At 50.2% G+C, this 17,654-nt stretch overlaps 6 protein-coding genes across 6 annotated transcripts; 4 read left to right on the plus strand and 2 right to left on the minus strand.

Moving 5' to 3' along the window:
- Positions 1-385: 385 nt before the first annotated feature.
- Positions 386-2,661, plus strand: CDV56_105043 (serine/threonine-protein kinase; the record flags this gene model as incomplete). The annotated part of the gene is made up of 6 exons (XM_026758662.1): positions 386-407; positions 493-636; positions 748-1,516; positions 1,573-1,988; positions 2,046-2,410; positions 2,464-2,661. 6 exons carry the CDS (start codon positions 386-388, stop codon positions 2,659-2,661), a joined length of 1,914 nt encoding a protein of 637 aa, XP_026617363.1.
- Positions 2,662-3,919: 1,258 nt separating this feature from the next.
- CDV56_105317 (coatomer subunit beta') lies at positions 3,920-6,822 on the minus strand (the record flags this gene model as incomplete). Its single annotated transcript, XM_026758936.1, has 6 exons — positions 3,920-5,083; positions 5,143-6,411; positions 6,472-6,503; positions 6,559-6,580; positions 6,636-6,698; positions 6,805-6,822. 6 exons carry the CDS (start codon positions 6,820-6,822, stop codon positions 3,920-3,922), a joined length of 2,568 nt encoding a protein of 855 aa, XP_026617364.1.
- Positions 6,823-7,663: 841 nt separating this feature from the next.
- Positions 7,664-8,510, minus strand: CDV56_105604 (complex I NDUFA5 subunit family protein; the record flags this gene model as incomplete). The annotated part of the gene is made up of 3 exons (XM_026759223.1): positions 7,664-7,739; positions 7,800-7,904; positions 7,966-8,510. The coding sequence occupies 3 exons, from the start codon at positions 8,508-8,510 to the stop codon at positions 7,664-7,666; spliced, it is 726 nt and encodes a 241-aa protein (XP_026617365.1).
- A 569-nt stretch (positions 8,511-9,079) lies between these two features.
- On the plus strand, positions 9,080-11,466 carry CDV56_105712 (putative disulfide isomerase; the record flags this gene model as incomplete). Its single annotated transcript, XM_026759331.1, has 4 exons — positions 9,080-9,321; positions 9,382-9,463; positions 9,523-11,046; positions 11,101-11,466. The coding sequence occupies 4 exons, from the start codon at positions 9,080-9,082 to the stop codon at positions 11,464-11,466; spliced, it is 2,214 nt and encodes a 737-aa protein (XP_026617366.1).
- A 726-nt stretch (positions 11,467-12,192) lies between these two features.
- On the plus strand, positions 12,193-13,074 carry CDV56_105938 (cytochrome b-c1 complex subunit 10; the record flags this gene model as incomplete). The annotated part of the gene is made up of 5 exons (XM_026759557.1): positions 12,193-12,195; positions 12,366-12,433; positions 12,693-12,746; positions 12,860-13,007; positions 13,066-13,074. The coding sequence occupies 5 exons, from the start codon at positions 12,193-12,195 to the stop codon at positions 13,072-13,074; spliced, it is 282 nt and encodes a 93-aa protein (XP_026617367.1).
- A 1,307-nt stretch (positions 13,075-14,381) lies between these two features.
- Positions 14,382-16,186, plus strand: CDV56_106085 (amino acid permease; the record flags this gene model as incomplete). The annotated part of the gene is made up of 3 exons (XM_026759704.1): positions 14,382-14,628; positions 14,689-14,800; positions 14,860-16,186. 3 exons carry the CDS (start codon positions 14,382-14,384, stop codon positions 16,184-16,186), a joined length of 1,686 nt encoding a protein of 561 aa, XP_026617368.1.
- Positions 16,187-17,654: the final 1,468 nt, after the last annotated feature.

Below are 17,654 nucleotides of genomic sequence, written 5' to 3' on the forward strand. Positions count from 1 at the left end.
CTCAACCTGGGTCGTGTTCCTTTTTCCGACCGTCGACTCCCTTTGCGGCCCCGGTTGTTTTCTTGAGATTCTCCTCATACTTGCTCATTCTTTATCCCTCCCCCGTGTTGTGCCTCAATTGCCTGTTATCGATCATCTTAGGAGATCCCCTGTGTTTCTTGCATGTCCGCTGTGGCTGTGGCAACTCAGTATCCTCTCGCATTGGAGCGATTCAATTATTTACTACAATCACAACTGGGTTTTGTGTTTCTAAAAACAATCATCGGCTTATCCTTTCTCTCTTTCTCCTTTCCTTAATTTCTTTTCCGTTCAGAGAACATCCATCTATCTCTTTTATCATCACCCCTCTCCTTAAACCTCTTCCCACCCCAGACTCGCCGTCACAATGTCGTGGAAGCTCACTAAAAGTATGTTGAGTTGGTCTTCCCATCCCCTGCTAATAGTCATATTTTGGATTTGTGTACAGTACTGATCTTTCTTCTCCTACCGCAGAGTTGAAGGAAACGCATCTTGCGCCTCTGACAAACACCTTTACCCGCTCATCCTCCACATCCACCATCAAAGGCGAATCCGGCGAAGAGACTCCAGTAGTTTCGCAGACTCCGAGTATTTCATCCACAAACTCAAACGGAATCAGTATGTGCTCTCCTGGTCCCTTCTCTCTCCATAGCCTGCTGGTTCGCTGGTTGCCCCCAAACGTTCCTCTGATCGTATCACACAAACATGTAATCTCTAACATGTTGTAAGATGCCTCGGAATCGCTCGTTTCACCACCTGTCGACCCTGTCAAGCCTGGTATCTTGATAGTCACTCTTCACGAAGGGCGGGGCTTTGCACTTTCCCCACATTTCCAGCAGGTTTTCACTTCGCATTTCCAGAACAACAATTATTCGAGTTCAGTCCGTCCCAGCTCCTCTTCCTCCCACTCTACCCATGGACAAGCAGCTTCGTTCGTGCAAAGCGGCCGCCCGCAGTCCACTAGCGGTGGCATCAATGCTGCTCCAACCATCCACGGTCGCTACTCGACGAAGTACCTCCCCTACGCTCTTCTGGATTTTGAAAAGAACCAAGTTTTTGTCGACGCTGTTTCGGGTACACCTGAGAATCCTCTTTGGGCCGGAGATAACACCGCTTTCAAGTTCGATGTGTCTCGCAAGACCGAACTGAACGTCCAGCTGTATCTTCGCAACCCGTCAGCTCGGCCTGGCGCCGGTCGGAGCGAGGACATCTTCCTCGGTGCGGTCAGGATTCTCCCTCGGTTCGAAGAAGCCCAACCGTATGTGGACGATCCCAAGCTCAGCAAGAAGGACAATCAGAAGGCAGCCGCGGCTCATGCGAACAACGAGCGTCACTTGGGTCAGTTAGGCGCAGAGTGGCTCGACCTTCAATTTGGTACGGGATCAATCAAGATTGGTGTCTCCTTTGTCGAGAACAAGCAACGCAGCTTGAAGCTGGAGGACTTTGACCTGTTGAAGGTTGTGGGTAAAGGTAGTTTTGGCAAGGTGATGCAAGTCATGTTAGTATTCAGCTCGAACAACGCCCTCTTTAATAATCGTGCTGACCTCTTCGCAGGAAGAAAGACACTGGTCGAATCTACGCTCTCAAGACCATTCGGAAGGCCCATATCATCTCGCGATCGGAAGTCACACACACTCTGGCAGAGCGGTCCGTGCTTGCGCAGATCAACAATCCTTTCATCGTTCCCCTGAAGTTCTCGTTCCAGTCTCCCGAAAAGCTTTACCTGGTTCTCGCTTTCGTCAATGGCGGAGAGTTGTTCCACCACCTCCAGCGGGAGCAGCGGTTCGATATCAACCGAGCTCGTTTCTACACGGCCGAGTTACTCTGTGCGCTTGAATGCCTGCACGGCTTCAAGGTCATCTATCGTGATTTGAAGCCCGAAAACATCCTGCTTGATTACACAGGCCACATAGCTCTTTGTGACTTTGGTCTGTGCAAGTTGGACATGAAGGACGAGGATCGGACGAACAGTAAGTCGCCTATTTTGAAGATTATTCTTCCCATTCAATGGCTGATAGATCTTATAGCTTTCTGTGGAACTCCTGAATATCTTGCGCCTGAGCTCTTGCTTGGCAACGGTTACACGAAGACTGTCGATTGGTGGACTCTGGGTGTCCTTCTCTATGAGATGCTGACTGGTCTTCCTCCATTTTACGATGAGAACACAAACGACATGTACCGGAAGATTCTACAAGAACCCCTGACTTTCCCCAGCAGCGATATCGTTCCTCCGGCCGCTCGTGATCTTCTGACGAGGCTGCTGGATCGTGATCCTCAGCGTCGTCTTGGCGCAAACGGCGCAGCAGAGATCAAGTCGCACCACTTCTTCGCCAATATTGATTGGAGAAAGCTTCTTCAGAGGAAGTATGAGCCAAGTTTCCGGCCGAATGTGGTATGTATCAATCTCTCGTTTACCAAGCCTTGTTACTAACCATACCATTGCAGATGGGCGCATCTGATACCACCAACTTTGACACGGAATTCACTTCGGAGGCACCTCAGGACTCGTACGTCGATGGGCCTGTTTTATCACAGACAATGCAGCAGCAGTTTGCGGGCTGGTCTTACAACAGGCCTGTCGCTGGTCTTGGAGATGCTGGTGGCAGTGTCAAGGATCCATCCTTCGGCAGCATTCCTGAGTAAGCAGCTCTTCAGCGTTGTTAACAGGCCAGCCTGGACCAAGAGGTAGAAGGGCTTTCGGATTTCGGGTTAAAGGGGAATTGTTTGATACAATTCTACTGTCTTCGTTTCTCTTTCCCTTCATCTTCTTTCTGAGTTCCCAGCACCTCGGTTTTCTTATCATTTGTCCTCTCTTGCCCTTTCCTTTTAGCACAAGGAGTCCATGGCATTTTCAAGTTCTCTTGGAATTATTCCCTCTGAGTGATCTCAATCTCAATTGAGCGGCTTGTGTTGTGTTTTTCCCTTTTCCTCTTGCATTTGAGATCAGTCAAGGCAGGTACCTCCATCCAGTTTTTTACTGTCTCTCATTCGTTGTTGACTTCCATCATGTTTCGCATTCTACATAACATCTGGGCGTCTTTTTTTTATGCCCGGAAGATGTTGAGGAGAGCGTACAGTCAACTTCGAACCCCTGTTTGAACGTGTGTTCTGAAGTCTATGACCTCTGCGAGCCGGTCTGTTTCTATCTTTCAACGTCCTGATCTGCTGGTCTGATCCTATCTTGCCTGTCGGGAGAAGATGCACACGTCTCGGACATGATTCACCAATTGGTTGATCTTGGAGACCTGCGTATTCGACAATCCTGACTTGGGGTATCACTTTTCATCTTCGGTTTTCTTTCTACAATCTGGTGAATTGGTTTCTTTTCCTTCTGGGCCACTTCAGCACACCTGGAAGGCCTTCTGTCGTCAATTACAAAGCATGAACATGACTGGGTCATAGACATCAATGGCATTTTTCCATGAATCTGGTATGTAAAGTATGGCGATCAAGCCTTTTTGATTAGATCATAACACATTAAGAGGCGTCCTCCACGGCTCCAGGAGCGGAGGGCTGTAGGTGGAGTTCAAAGTTCTACGAAATTCTTACACAGGCCCGAGTTAAGGCCAGTGAGTATCCTTTAGTATAGTCAGTATCAATGGCCCTTGATTTGCGATACAGAGACAAATCCTTTGGCCTCGTTTACCCAAGATTATCGTCATCAATGAACTTAATCAATATGGGTCAAAAACATAGACCAAACCGGTGGCCACAACAGAAATATATATGGATGGAATGGAATGGTAAGGGAAAATGAATCAATAGAAACTCTGCAGTAAATCTAGGTAGTTATGTAAAAGAGAATCGTGCCCGAGGCAATCGCTCGAGCTTTGCTTTGAATAATTGAAGCGACGTTACCCCCTTTTCTGCACATTATTACATCCTTCCCCGCGATGCCTCTCTAGGCCTCCGTTTCCACCTCCGCAGCTCCGTTCTCCGCACTCCCGGTGACTGCCTCATCGTCTGCATTAATGTCGATCAGGGACTCAGATGATGGTGGTTCAGGGACGACACCTTCCTTCTCCAAGCGCAAGTACTCATCCCACTCCGGGAACAGATCGTCGTCTGTCGCTACGACATCGGGAGCACCAGGGGGGGCACCGATGAGGCGAGCGATCTTCGATTTTCCGGATTGTTCCAGCGAAGCCTTCCATTGGACCACGAGCTCAGGAGCCCGGGACGGTTTGTAGGTCTGTGCGAACAGAACGGCTTCCGCAAGGCGGTTGGTCCGCACCAGGAGGTCGATACAACCATCGACATCCCCGAGCGACCATAGGGTAGAGAAAGCAACGTTGTGGAGACCAGCTTCCGAAGCTTGCTCGGCAAGCTGACGGAGACCGGCGCGGTTGCCGCTGGCGGTGTGCAGAAGGAGGAGCGACCCAAAATCCTTCGCGTTCGTGAAACACTCTTCGGCCAAGGCAAGGTTCCATGCTGTCATAGCGGCATCGCCAACGATCTTCCACTTGTGCTCGACGTTGGCTTCACGGGCAATCTCAAGGGCTGTGTCGAGGCTGTTCAGCGACAGAGCAAGCTCGAAGCGGTGCTCTGGATCGGTGGCCACCTCTAGGGCCATTTCCTTGTAGCCCTGACCCTCAAGGAAGCGTGCAACCTTGTTCATCTGATCCTGAGGGACGTCCTTGAGCAGCTCCGCGGCCATGTCCATATCGCCACGCAGCACCACTGTCTGGTACTCAACCATGCTCAGCGACAAGCCGAAGGAAACAACGTTGACATCCTTGTCGGCAAGGTATATACGACCGTCGCGCGGCAGATAGCCCAAGACATACATTCCCTGATCAAAGTGAGAGATTGTGTAGGTTTGGTCACCAACAAGGTAATTAAGGCGATTTGTCGAGCTGGTGTAAATAAAGCAGTCTCCAACCCATTGACCTGTCCTGACAGATTCGTTAACGTCGGTGACAACCTCAAAAGCAGACTCAACACCGTCTTCATCGGCTTCGCCAGCATTCAGCCCATTGATGTAGTTCTCCTTTGAAAATCGCAGAACGTAAAAGGTATCTTCACACGCAAGAGTAACCAGCTCTCCGGACTCAGACCAGTAGACCTGTGAACTTTGGTAAGACAATGCGATATGAGAACCGAGGGTCCATTCTCTAGACTTACAGCTTTCGGCTCGACTTCAATGCGTCGGACAAGGTTCCCTGTCTCCCAGTCGAACATGCCAATTCCTCCCTGACCCTTCACACCCAGAAGCACGCCGTCCGTGAGTCCTTCGGCCTGGAATCCCACATCGAGGCCACCGCTGACTTCTTTGAAGTTCTTAAAGATCTTGACACTGGTCGGTGACTCACGAATGGCATAGTCGTTGCTGTTGTCCTTTGAACCCCAGGCGAAATCCAGAGCCTGACCGAAAGCCTTATTTCTCCAGGCAAGAGCAGTGTAAATGATGTACTCTCCGTCACCGCAAACCGAAACAAATCGCCCATTGGGAGAGTGTGATAGTGTCTGAGGATAAACTTCGCATGAGCCCAATTCCTTCGTGGGCAGTGAAAGTGGTGCTCCATCCTTAATGCTGGGGTCACCACCCTTGATGACCGTCGATACCACTTCGTTATGTCTTGCCCAAATAATCTTGCCAGACCCATCCATCGAGACAGCAGGCTCTTCTCGTCCCATCTTCACGACCACCGCACCGTCATCGAAACCCATAGCAATACCTTGTCGGCCACGTTGATACGCAACACACCATGCTCTCTCCAGACCGTAGCTCAATGATTGCTCTAATCTGTATGTGTTTGCGTGCCATAGCTTGATTGTGCCGTCCTCAGATCCAGAGATGATAACCGGCAATTCAGGGTGGTAACAGGCGAATGAGACATTGCTTGTGTGGCCCTCCAAGGTCGCAATGAGTGCCTTGGTCGTATAGTCCCAGACCTTGACGGTTCTGTCATCAGAAGTTGTAAGAAGGTATGGTTTGTCAGCTTGTGGGTAGTAGTCAACGTGGTTCACACCCTTGGTCTCGTGAGCTTCCAAAGTGAAGTTAGCATGGGGGGAGCCCAGGCTCCAAATCTTGACAGTGCGGTCTAAGCATGCAGATGCGAATGTGTTCGTGTCCTTCGGATTGATGGCCAGGCCCATCACATAGTGGCTGTGACCTTCATAAACCTGAACGCACTTCCAACCTTTCTCCCAATCCCAGAGTTTAATCGTCATGTCATCGGAGGCTGTGAGAACAAATGGTTGCGTGGGGTGAACAGCGATCGATCGAATATAGTCGGGGTGAGCTTCGAACGATGCGATCTTCTCAGACGTATTGTAGTTGTAGACGCGGAGTTGGAAATCATCGGAGCCACAGACAATCCAGTTCTTGCGGGCGATGAATCGTCCCGCTCGTACAGGGACATCGGTGAGTTCAAAAGTTTTGATGATGGACTTAGAAGAAGATATCGGTCAGTCGAACTTCGAGAAAAGTGTCTTCTCAGTAGAGCTCACCTGGGTCTCGTACGACCAGATGTATACGTGACCTGCACGTCTTCATCAGCGCATTTGCAATTGCAACAACTCAGGTCGCTATCATACCGCTATATAATGTCGTCAGGATCTGATAGCAGGTCAGCATGTTTTAAGAGCCTAGAATCACCGAGAAAAGTACTCACCCATGGCTCCGTGGGGTGGAAGTCGATGCCCTTCACCCGCTCCGAGCGGGCGAAAAGCTGCCTCTGTCAAATCGCAACAATAATCAGCAACTATGTCATATATTCAAGCAATTGCATTCCGGAGTATTAAGCCGACAGCGCATATGCATCTGAGTGCTTGTCTGCGTACCTTAACATCCAATCTCATGTTGTATGTGGGGGGGAGAGACTATGTGCGGCGTCGGGGGGCGGCCTGTGGAAAAGGAAGCGGAAACAGGGCCACGAGCCGCTCAAACAGCCCAGCCTGGGATTGCAGAGGTCCTGGGTGAGAGGAAATGAATTGAAAATGTGGTCGACAAATTAAGATCAAAAGACCCCAGACAGAATGGCCCGCGGAGTCGACACAAACACTCAGGGACTGGCAGCGATGTGTCCACAAGGAGACGGATTCCCGCCAGCTATCTGGAATGGGCTAGCGACTCTCACCGCTCACCGCCTACGCTTTGTGTTCATTTACTTACTCCAGGGAGATCTACTTCGACGCCCACAGATCATGATACTTAGATAGCTGTTCAGAATCAATAATGATCTCGCAGTAAGATTTGACCTCATTCGATGGGCGCAAATGCGTACGCTGATGAATGTCGCATGTGCTGAGGGAACTCGACGGGCTAGGCACTCTCATTCGCGTGACCATGTACTCATTGTGTGATACATCCTCGCAAAGGATTCGATTTTCAGAAAGTTGAAGCAACAACTATGACCTCGTTCTTCAATTTGAGTTCGGGAAACGTGTGTCAGGTTCTACCACGCGGGGACTCGTCATCCAAGAGGATAACAACATCACTCCATCTGCAGGCTCGTTCCACAGGCAGGCTGGCGTGCTAGGACCCATGCGCCGCAACTATGAAGAATAATATTTCTTCAACCTCCTAAAAAAGGTTGTGATTGTCTCAAATGGGTGCCCACTCTAATGCAGGGCCAACGTTGGCTAATAAATACAAGTAATTTTGATTCGAACGAGTAATATGTGGGACATCAAAATTCCATTAAGGCGAAGAAGGGGGAATACGATCGAAGTAGTCCCACTGACCCGGGCGAGGCTTCTCTTCCAGTTCCTCCCACCTGTAAATCATTGAGTATCAGCTTCCCGGGGTCGCCAATGGGGGAGGTGCAAAAACTTACACTTTAGACTTGTACATTTCGTCGACAAGCTTCAGTTCATTCTCGGCGACCTGGATGACTTCCTCGATCAGACCAGCACCGATCTGCTTCTCAATCTCGGCGACCCTGCGACCTATGGTCAGTTTCCCCGCTAGTGACCGCAGAATAAGAGCCTAGGTCAACGAACTGTTCTGCCTCAAGGGCTGGCTCATTCTCCCACTTCATGTGCTCGGTAGCAAAGTCCGAATCTTTCGCCTCTGTGGCAGTCGATTCCTCAATAGCTTTGTGCCACCGTGCTTCTTCGTCCGCTGTGCGAGCAGGTCCCTCGGTAGTTGGCTCCAGGCTTTCGCCATTCCACTCCTCACCACGGGGATTGTCGCTTCCGTCATCGCGCATAAATCCCGCATAAGTTCCATCGGCGAGGCGGAGAGAAGCGAAGCGCTCGGGTTCGGCACTGACAGCCTTCTTCACACGCTCTAGCCAGGTATCATAACCTGGGGGTTTAACGGACTCGACGATCTGCAGGCGGTGGCGTGTCAATGCTTCGGTAGATTGACGGTAGACGGAGGACTCTGGGAAGCTCTTCAAGTTCTGCAAGGTGGTCTTGTAGAGGTAGATCAGTGTGGGACGAGGGCTGGGGTGGGTGACAAGGCCGGTCAAGCCGGTAGGAGCAAAGGGCTCCAAGTACCGGGCCGACTTGACGTTGGCCAACAACCGAAACGTAGATCTCATATTGATCTGAGGATATGTAGGAGATAGAGGAGAATTGGCCCGAAGGACTCAGTGTTCACCCCCAATGGCCAGGGGATTCGACAATAGCGGGACTATCTGCTATCTTCAGGGTGTCTCTGCGGAGTGATCGCACGAAGGTTGAGGTTCCATCGGTTATCGGAGAAACAGAGACTCCGGAAGGCCTCATAATGCAGTAACCAGTCTAAATCCCCCGGCCTCCAGCGAATTAATTCATGGGGCCAGACTTCAGGTCAACTTGGACTTTATCAGCCAACGTGCTAAGGGGGGCATCAACACTCACCCGCCTTCTCATCCATTTTGAGGGCCAAAGTCTTCTCGCAGCTCGCAGGTTCGTTCAGTGTTCTCTATTATAAGCAGTTGCTTCTGTTGCATTGCTTATCACGCCCTGACACTGCCCTGACGATTGAGCCCTTCGATAAACGTGGAGTTTGGTCCAATGTACCGACTGTGAAAACCTACTTCGACCCTTCTTCTTCTACGAGTTCCGACTTTCGTTTTCAGCGTTAAGCTATTGTTTTACAGGTCTTCGACCTTGACCACCTGCCAGTATGAGGTCCTCTTTGCTGGCGTGGTCGCTCCTTTCGCTTCTCTCTATCCCAACTTTTGCCATTCCTTCCGGCGATATCGCAAATGATCTCAGCCTTGCGAACAACCGCCTCGTCAAAAGAGCGGAACCAGTTGAAAAGGCTGACTCGGGGCCGGCGTCGACAACATTCAATGGCATCGAAGTGCCGCCCCTGAAAGAGTTGACACCAGAGAGCTTTGAGCAGCTTACCAAAAACGGTTACTGGTTTGTGACTATTCTACGCTTAGCAGTTACCCATGTCATAGTTTTATTAACGGTCTACAGGTTTGTGAAGCACTATTCTCCGGCATGTCCCCATTGCAAGGCGATCGCTCCCACATGGCAGACTCTCTACGAATACTACTATGTGAGTGCTCTATCTACGTTCGACACGATAGTACTTAGTCACGTTCTAACATGCGCTAGACATCGAAACCGATATCCTCGTCTTCTGAGCCCTCCGATACTCAATCCCTTAACTCGTTTCAAAATTTCTACAACTTTCACTTCGTTTCGATGAACTGTCTTGCGTTTCAGGATTTTTGCAAGAAACTGGATGTCAAATGGTTTCCGACATTTTCCCTTTACCATGATGGCAAACTGGTTGAACAGTTTGAGGGTGCTAAGACTATGGAAGGTCTAAGTGAGTTCGTTGAAGGCAAGTTAGAATCAATCCGACCTGGGTCTCGTCCTCCGAAAGGCGTTAAGCTTCCCAAGCCGGGCGACAAGCAGGTAGACACGGAAGCTGCCCCGGACATTCCAGCCGCCAAGGACAAGGACCGTGTGGCAGGAGCCAAGGCTGGTGAGAAGCATAACGAACATGTTGCTCAGCTCGCCAACGAGGAGTCTCCTGTGGAATCTGCCACCCCTAAGGTGAACTCGAAACCGTCCGCGCCTGCGAACCCTCAAGGGATCTCCGTTCCTCTTACAGCAGAGAGTTTCCAAAAGCTCGTCACGACTACCAGGGATCCCTGGTTCATCAAGTTCTATGCTCCGTGGTGCCATCACTGCCAGGCGCTGGCCCCCGTTTGGCAGGGAATGGCCCGGGAGATGCAGCATGTCCTCAACGTTGGAGAGGTGAATTGCGATGCAGAACCCAGACTTTGCAAGGACGCTCGGGTGAACGCCTACCCGACAATGTATTTCTTCCGCGGCGGCGAGCGAGTTGAATACACCGGTCTACGTGGTCTTGGCGATCTGGTCAACTACGCGAAGAAGGCTGTGGACGTTGGATCTGGTGTTCAGGATGTCGACGCAGCTCAATTCAAAGAGCTGGAAGAAAAGGAAGAAGTGATCTTCCTGTACTTCTACGACCACGCAACAACCTCGGAAGATTTTGAGGCCTTGGAACGTTTGACTCTCAGCCTGGTGGGTCATGCCAGACTGGTTAAGACTAGCAGTGCGGCTCTTGCCGAGCGGTTCAAGATCACAACCTGGCCTCGTCTCTTAGTATCGCGAGATGGACGGCCCAGTTACTACAATGCTCTGGCTCCCAAGGATATGCGGGACGTCCGACAAGTTCTGAACTGGATGCGCTCCGTTTGGCTGCCCATTGTCCCTGAACTCACAGTCTCTAACGCCCGTGAGATCATGGACGGAAGATATGTCGTTCTCGGGATCCTGAGCCGGCGTCGCTCGGATGATTTCATCCTTGCCAAGAGAGAACTGAAGAGCGCCGCTTTGGAATGGATGGACAAACAAACCCAGTTGTTCCGATTGGAGAGACAAGAACTTCGGGATGCTAAGCAGCTACGTATTGAGGAGGCAGAAGACCGCAATGACCAACGTGCCTTGCGGGCTGCCAAGAACATGCGCATTTCCATCCGAGAAGATGACAAGAAGCAAGTCGGATTTGCCTGGGTTGATGGTGAGTTCTGGGAACGGTGGCTGAGGACCACTTTTGGTATCGATATCGAGAACGGAGAGCGGGTCATCATCAATGACCAGGATGTAAGTATCATTCGAGAAGTGCTGCGTGTACCATTGCTGACCGCATCAATACAGAATCGACGCTATTGGGACGCCACTTCTAGTGGAGCTCCCATTATGGCCTCGCGCACCTCCATTCTCGAAACGATCCCGCTGGTCATTGCCGACTCGTCGAAGCTGAAGCCCAAGTCCACCGTCGGTACATTCGAATACATATTCTTTGTCACTCGGTCCTTTATTTCCGGACATCCCATCATTTTCGTCGCATTGTTGACCATGACCATTGTCGCCGTCACTTACTTGGCTCGAGGAAGGTTAGCAAAGCGCGGTCTCGGCCGTGGTGGCATCCTCGGTGCTGTTGGGGGCAACAGTGCCGGATTTTTCCGTCTCGATGGGAAGGAAGGTCTACTGAATGGGGGCGCAACTGGAAAGGTCGATTAGATCGACAGCATCAAGCGCGTTGTACAGTTAGGTTTCATTCTCCCGATGTTGTTTTTTATTGCGTATTTCCTATTGGACTTCTTCGTTGACTATGCCATAATCACTAAACGGGTCTCTGCTTTTGACACGGACGATATCTTTTTCATCTTCATTTTCTCTATTCGGCACAATCCATTTCTCATTATCGTTGACTCTGATTGATTTTGTTTGAAGCGGTGTTGGGCATGTGGTATACTCTACAATTGGAAGCCGCTCTGGGATTTTGTCATTACATGGACAAAATACACATAGACAACTATGCAAATGAATACCCGTCATGTCTGTCCTTGGTAGCAGGGAGCAGATGGTGCGAAGTGTCAATCTCATATATTCATGAATCTCATCACAAAATAATTTGAGAAACTTGAGAACAATCGAGACTCTTACGTACATGATGCTCCTGCCATGTCTGCTTCTTTCTTTTGTTCAAATTCACAATGTCTATCTAGATCTCGACTCTGGGTATTTAAGGAATAAAGGGTATGAAATCCGAAGCCTCTTATTAGACACCGTCATTGTCACGTGAGCTTGGTTTTGCGCCTGCTGATTGGCCGCAGTATTGCCGCACCATCGGAGCCTCTCGGTTTTCGTCGACCTGACGGCTCCAAGTTCCCGTTGCTGTCGTCGTTCATTCCATCGCTGGAGTAGTCCTTGTTTCGAGTGTCCTTATACACAACTAATCACAAAATGGTACGTTTTGTATGGAAACGATATCTGTCGATTGAGTTTTTGGCATCCTTGCGACGGGCACATGAATGACGCTTAACCGTGTAACTACGGTCTTCAACATGCTATACCATACCGATGCCTTGGAAGAAGAGGCTGAACGTTCAATTGCTGACGAATCTCTCCTTTTCTAGTTCTCGCAAACCCTCCGTCGTGCTGCGTCCCGGGCTGCTGATGCCTACCGCTCTCCTTTCGCTCCCAAGTGAGAACCCCGTTCGAGACTTGATACCCTACAGACATGGATGTTGCATGGAGGAATTTGGTATTCGGGCGAGGTCAATGAACTGCTCAGACCGTGGGTCAATGGTTTGTGCATTGATGAGTGATCTGGCCTCCATTGATATGTCCGAAGCAGTACTTGAGGGGACGCTTTGTCATTTAAAAGCACAGTCTGGCCGTTTTGGAGCAGACGAACAATGGAAAGCTGGGCTTTACTGACTCTCGTGCTTGATGAAAATTAGGTACTACGTTCCTGCCCACGTCCAGGGTCTGACCTTCAACACTGCCACCAAGTAGTGAGTCTCACCTTTGGTGTTTCTATCAAGACAAATATTCGAGCGGACAGCCTTCCGGAAATCCTGCGCGCTCGTTTTATTGCCATTCCGTTCTAATATGCTTTGATCTGTAGCGCTAGCATTGCTAGCACCTTCGGTGTTGCCGCTGGTACCTTCGCCCTCTTCTTCTTCGGTGAAGTGCCCCGTGTGCGCAACGACATCCTGCGCAAGGTTCCCTTCCTTGACGCGTACTTCGACCGCAGCATCCCTGCCGAGGACAACGTACGTACCTTTGAATCACTCTACAGGCTGTTGGGACGGTTTGCTGACCATTTACTAGCCGTTCTAAACGTTTTGCAACTCCTGCGCCGTCTCCTGTACCCCAAAATTCTACCTGGACTGGTTGGTCATCTGCGTGCGATACCGGCTCAGTGGTTAAAGCAAGGAATCGGTACTGTATTGTGTAGAATAGCGATGGCTTTTTCATAGCACATAGACACGCCTGGTCACCATCAACATTTCTCGTTCTCTTTCCTTCTTTGGCACGGAAATAAGGCTTAAAATGGCAAGCAACAGCAACATTTTGATGACTATGATCTCTCCAATCTATCCGGAGACCCTAATATTGCACTAGTACCAGCGACCTGAGTCTTCGCTTGGAGGTCTATTCTGCACGGGGTAAGTTCAGCATCAACGCCACACTTGTCATCATCTGTCAAGTACCATTCCATCAACCCTGTCGATTCTTTTCCCACAAAGGCAGGTATAGCCTGACGAACAGCTCTAGTCAAGCTACTTCTGCTCTGGAGAAAACGTGATGACCCAATAAATCAGCGTTATCCGGCCGCTTTGACGGCCTATTCCCGTCATCCAACGAAAACGAACAGGGGCGCTTATCTGGCACGCGTATCTCTGCTCTTCCTCTTATCAGCCACCGTGACTCTCCGGCAAATCGAACGCAGTTTATTCAACTCGAGATATTGATAAGGGATGTTTCCTGGCTTGTGAGTCTCCGTTTGACCTTCTGGTCGAAGCTTCCCCCAAGCTTTATTTGAATCCCCGCCGCCTGAAGTTTCCTCCTCGAGTATGGACTTGCCGCCAAGCTTTGTCTTGATGCATATGACTGTGTAGGATATCCACGAGGTCATCCATGCTTTTCAAGAAATAAACCAGCAGTAGGGCGGGGATTTTATTCTAATTCGACAAGGCAATCCTATATGACCCGCCCCTTGCGAGCGATGATCCTGTCGCAGCTCGGATAGTTGCGAGCTTAGCGTGACCAATGCGCCAAGCATATCAGGACTCTTCCCCTCATTCTTCCTAATCTTTGACGTTATCTATCAGGCGGTTTGGTCTCATTATCGACAGCAATGGCCCAAGAGTTTGGTTTTGGTGCCAGCGGGCGGGCTTTATGGTCGGTTTGGTCGAGTATATCTACTGCAATGCATCCCTGCTTTTTCATTGAGCGACAAGTGTCGGCTCATGCAAGGTGCTATCATCAGAGCTACCTTTTTGAGGGTTACACAAAGTTGGATTTGTCTGCTTTAATAAGGTCATGAGACACCTTGAACTCGTCCTTTCTGCTACCACTATTATTTTCCTCCGTGGACACAAGCAATACCTACTGTTACAGTTAGACTTGGACTAGACGCAGTAATGTCGTCTACCAAGACCGCTTCGAAACAAGCGGTTTATCCAGATGTCAACCACGATCCCGTCACGTCTGTCCTGCCAAACGGGGATATCCCGTACACGGATCATGAGATGGACGCGGACGAGCGGGTGATTGTGGCCCTGGGTTACAAGCAAGAATTCAAACGAGAGTTCTCTCTGTGGACTACGTTCTGCGTCAGCTTTGCCGTGCTAGGGCTACTTCCCTCGTTCGCGAGTACTCTGTACTATGGTAATAATACCTCGCTCTCCTGTCACGGTCCATCTGCCCGGCACTGACAGTGGCTTAAAGGAATGGGTTATGCGGGAACAGCAGGCATGGTCTGGGGGTGGATCATCGCCATGGTCTTTATTCAATGTGTGGCAATGGCAATGGCCGAACTATGTTCTGCAATGCCGACGAGGTAGGTTCATTGGATTTTTGCTTGTATCGCTCTCGTCAATGGACAACTTACTGGATTAGTGGTGGCTTGTACTACGCAGCGGCAGTTCTCGCACCTCCAGGGTACGGACCCTTTGCAGCCTGGCTCACAGGTTGGTCCAACTGGATTGGCCAAATCACAGCAGCGCCGTCGGTAAATTTTGCATTAGCGGCGATGATTCTGGCTGCTGCTTCGATTTCCAACCCGGACTATGTCCCAACCAGCTGGCAGACGTTCCTCCTCACGACGCTGATCATGATTATACACACCTTCATCAGTAGCATGCCGACGAAATGGGTCGCGAGAATCAATTCATACGGTTCGACCTTCAACATGATCGCTCTCGTTGTCGTCCTCATTGCCATTCCTGCGGGTACGAAGAATGAACCAAAATTCACGCCGTCGAAAGAGGTATGGGGAACCATTACCAACGGGACGGACTTTCCGGACGGAGTCGCTGTGCTCATGACCTTTGTCGGTGTCATCTGGACCATGTCGGGCTACGATTCTCCTTTCCATCTGAGCGAGGAATGCTCGAATGCAAACGTCGCCTCGCCGCGTGCCATTGTGATGACCTCTGGGATCGGCGGCCTCATGGGCTGGTTCCTGCAGCTGGTAGTCGCCTACACTGTCCTCGACATCGAGGCCGTGATTGACTCAGATCTCGGACAACCTTGGGCATCGTACTTGCTGCAAGTCATGCCGCGCAAGACAGCCATGGCCATCCTCGGACTGACCATTGTCTGCGGATTCTCCATGGGCCAGGGTTGCATGGTTGCCGCGTCGCGGGTGACCTACGCCTACGCTCGCGACGATTGCTTCCCATTGTCACGGATCTGGAAAAAGGTCAACGAGACGACCAAGACCCCTGTCAACGCCGTCATCCTCAACACTATCCTGGGTATTCTGATGTGCCTTCTTATTCTGGCGGGCGATGTGGCCATCGGAGCCTTGTTTTCCATTGGCGCCATTGCACAGTTCGTCGCCTTTGCCATACCCATTGCGATTCGGGTGTTCTTCGTGGGGAACCGCTTCCGCAAGGGACCATGGCACCTGGGACCCTTTGGACCGGCAATTGGAGGGCTCGGCGTCGTGTTTGTTCTGCTGATGGTGCCCATTTTGTGTTTTCCCAGCGTGAGGGGGGCGGATCTGACGCCTGACCAGATGAATTGGACATGTCTGGTCTGGGGTGCGCCGATGCTGGCGGTGACTATTTGGTGGGTCGTCGATGCACGCAGGTGGTTCAAGGGTCCCAAGATCAACGTGGAGCATGCGATCCATGGCGTGGAGGCGATTGTGGATGTGGGGGTGGAGGTGGAGGATCAACGAGAAAGTCAAGATGATGCAGTGAGCAAGTCTTCGCATTAGTCCTCCGTTGGTTTTACCATTTGGCGGTATCTAGCTATAGCTATCATGTAATTTTCTTCTGCCACTCTTGATAACCTTCATATTAATCGATTTTCTTCTATGAAATGCGGCAGCATACCAAACCGAGTACATCCTTTCATCGGAGCTTACATGCATCACCCAAGTGGACTGCTGGTCTTGTCCAAAAAGCAGCGAGATTCATATATATATACATTAATAGGGCAGCAGCTCGAACCGTTCGAATTCCGCCATTTGATATAAAAAGCCATGGCCAGAAGATGAAGTCTCTCAAGGACATTGTTCCTAGGCCCACTACAATGTCAGAACAAGACTGCCTCAGAGATATGTTCCATTCCTGCATTTGATAACCATGGTCTTTTCTAGTCTCAATATCAGATCCTCAGAGATGCGGATTCTGCCACTCCGTCTTAACCAGAGTCCCACACAGCTTATCCCCCCTCTAGCATTGGATGAGGCTTAGCATTAACGTGCATGACTTGATTCTACCGACTATCCGCTGGCTTGATGCAAGCTCCACACTCCATCCTGGAAGCACGGAATATCTATCGGAAAATCTATAACACGTACGCTGGCTGCGTCGGGAGATGCTCAATTTCCCACATACCAAGCAGGTAACATGGGTTAAGATAAAGGAATCTGGACTACAGCGGATGGATCGCATGCCAAAGTTCAGTCCAGCCGTGAGTCTGGAATAGAGGTATATCGCATTCGACTGTGGAACTCATGCAGCTCATTTGATTGTCCTTGTTACTCGCGTCCGCACCGTGTTTCTGTCTATATAAAGTAATCAGCGTGGTCCATCTGGTGCAATGTCCACTCCTGAGACTGATAAATATAGTAACCTCCCTTTCTACTCTGTATATCGAATCTAGTATTTTCATGCATGGGGGAAATCCAGGGGTAAGTTAAGCGGTTCCTACTACTCCGTACTACTTCGTCACTTCGTCAACTGTTGATTTCAACCAGGACCTTATAGTTACAAAGCTTTTATTCCGTGCTTATCCTTCGAGTACTCATTCGACAGATGGTCCATAGCACATGCAACGCTTAGAGATATCCTCTCGCTGGAAGCGCGACAACCACATGCTTGGGCTACAAGCTATCATGGGTTCCATCACAACACACTATCACTATCCAACCATGGAGCTCAATGAGGTTATTCGGGCTACGAAAGTATAATCGTGCCGCAGCCCGCGTGCGTTTTGCCAACGGCGTGTAGTTTACTCGATTTGTCGATCAACGCTCCTTTTCCGGTCTCAGGATTGACAGGGGTTGCGTAGATAAGACTCGCTTTGTTTTTACGACCTAGAGGGGTAAGATTTCCATCAACACCATATTCCGGTTTAATCTTTGCGACGCTGTAGGATGCCCTTATGGTGAAAAGGGGCTATAGTAGTTGTTAGGAGGAGCTTCGTATATTTGGGGTATTCTCTTGAATATGTCCGTG

Source organism: Aspergillus thermomutatus (genome assembly GCF_002237265.1).
Source record: "Aspergillus thermomutatus strain HMR AF 39 chromosome Unknown NODE_24, whole genome shotgun sequence".
Taxonomy (NCBI): Eukaryota; Fungi; Ascomycota; class Eurotiomycetes; order Eurotiales; family Aspergillaceae; genus Aspergillus; species Aspergillus thermomutatus.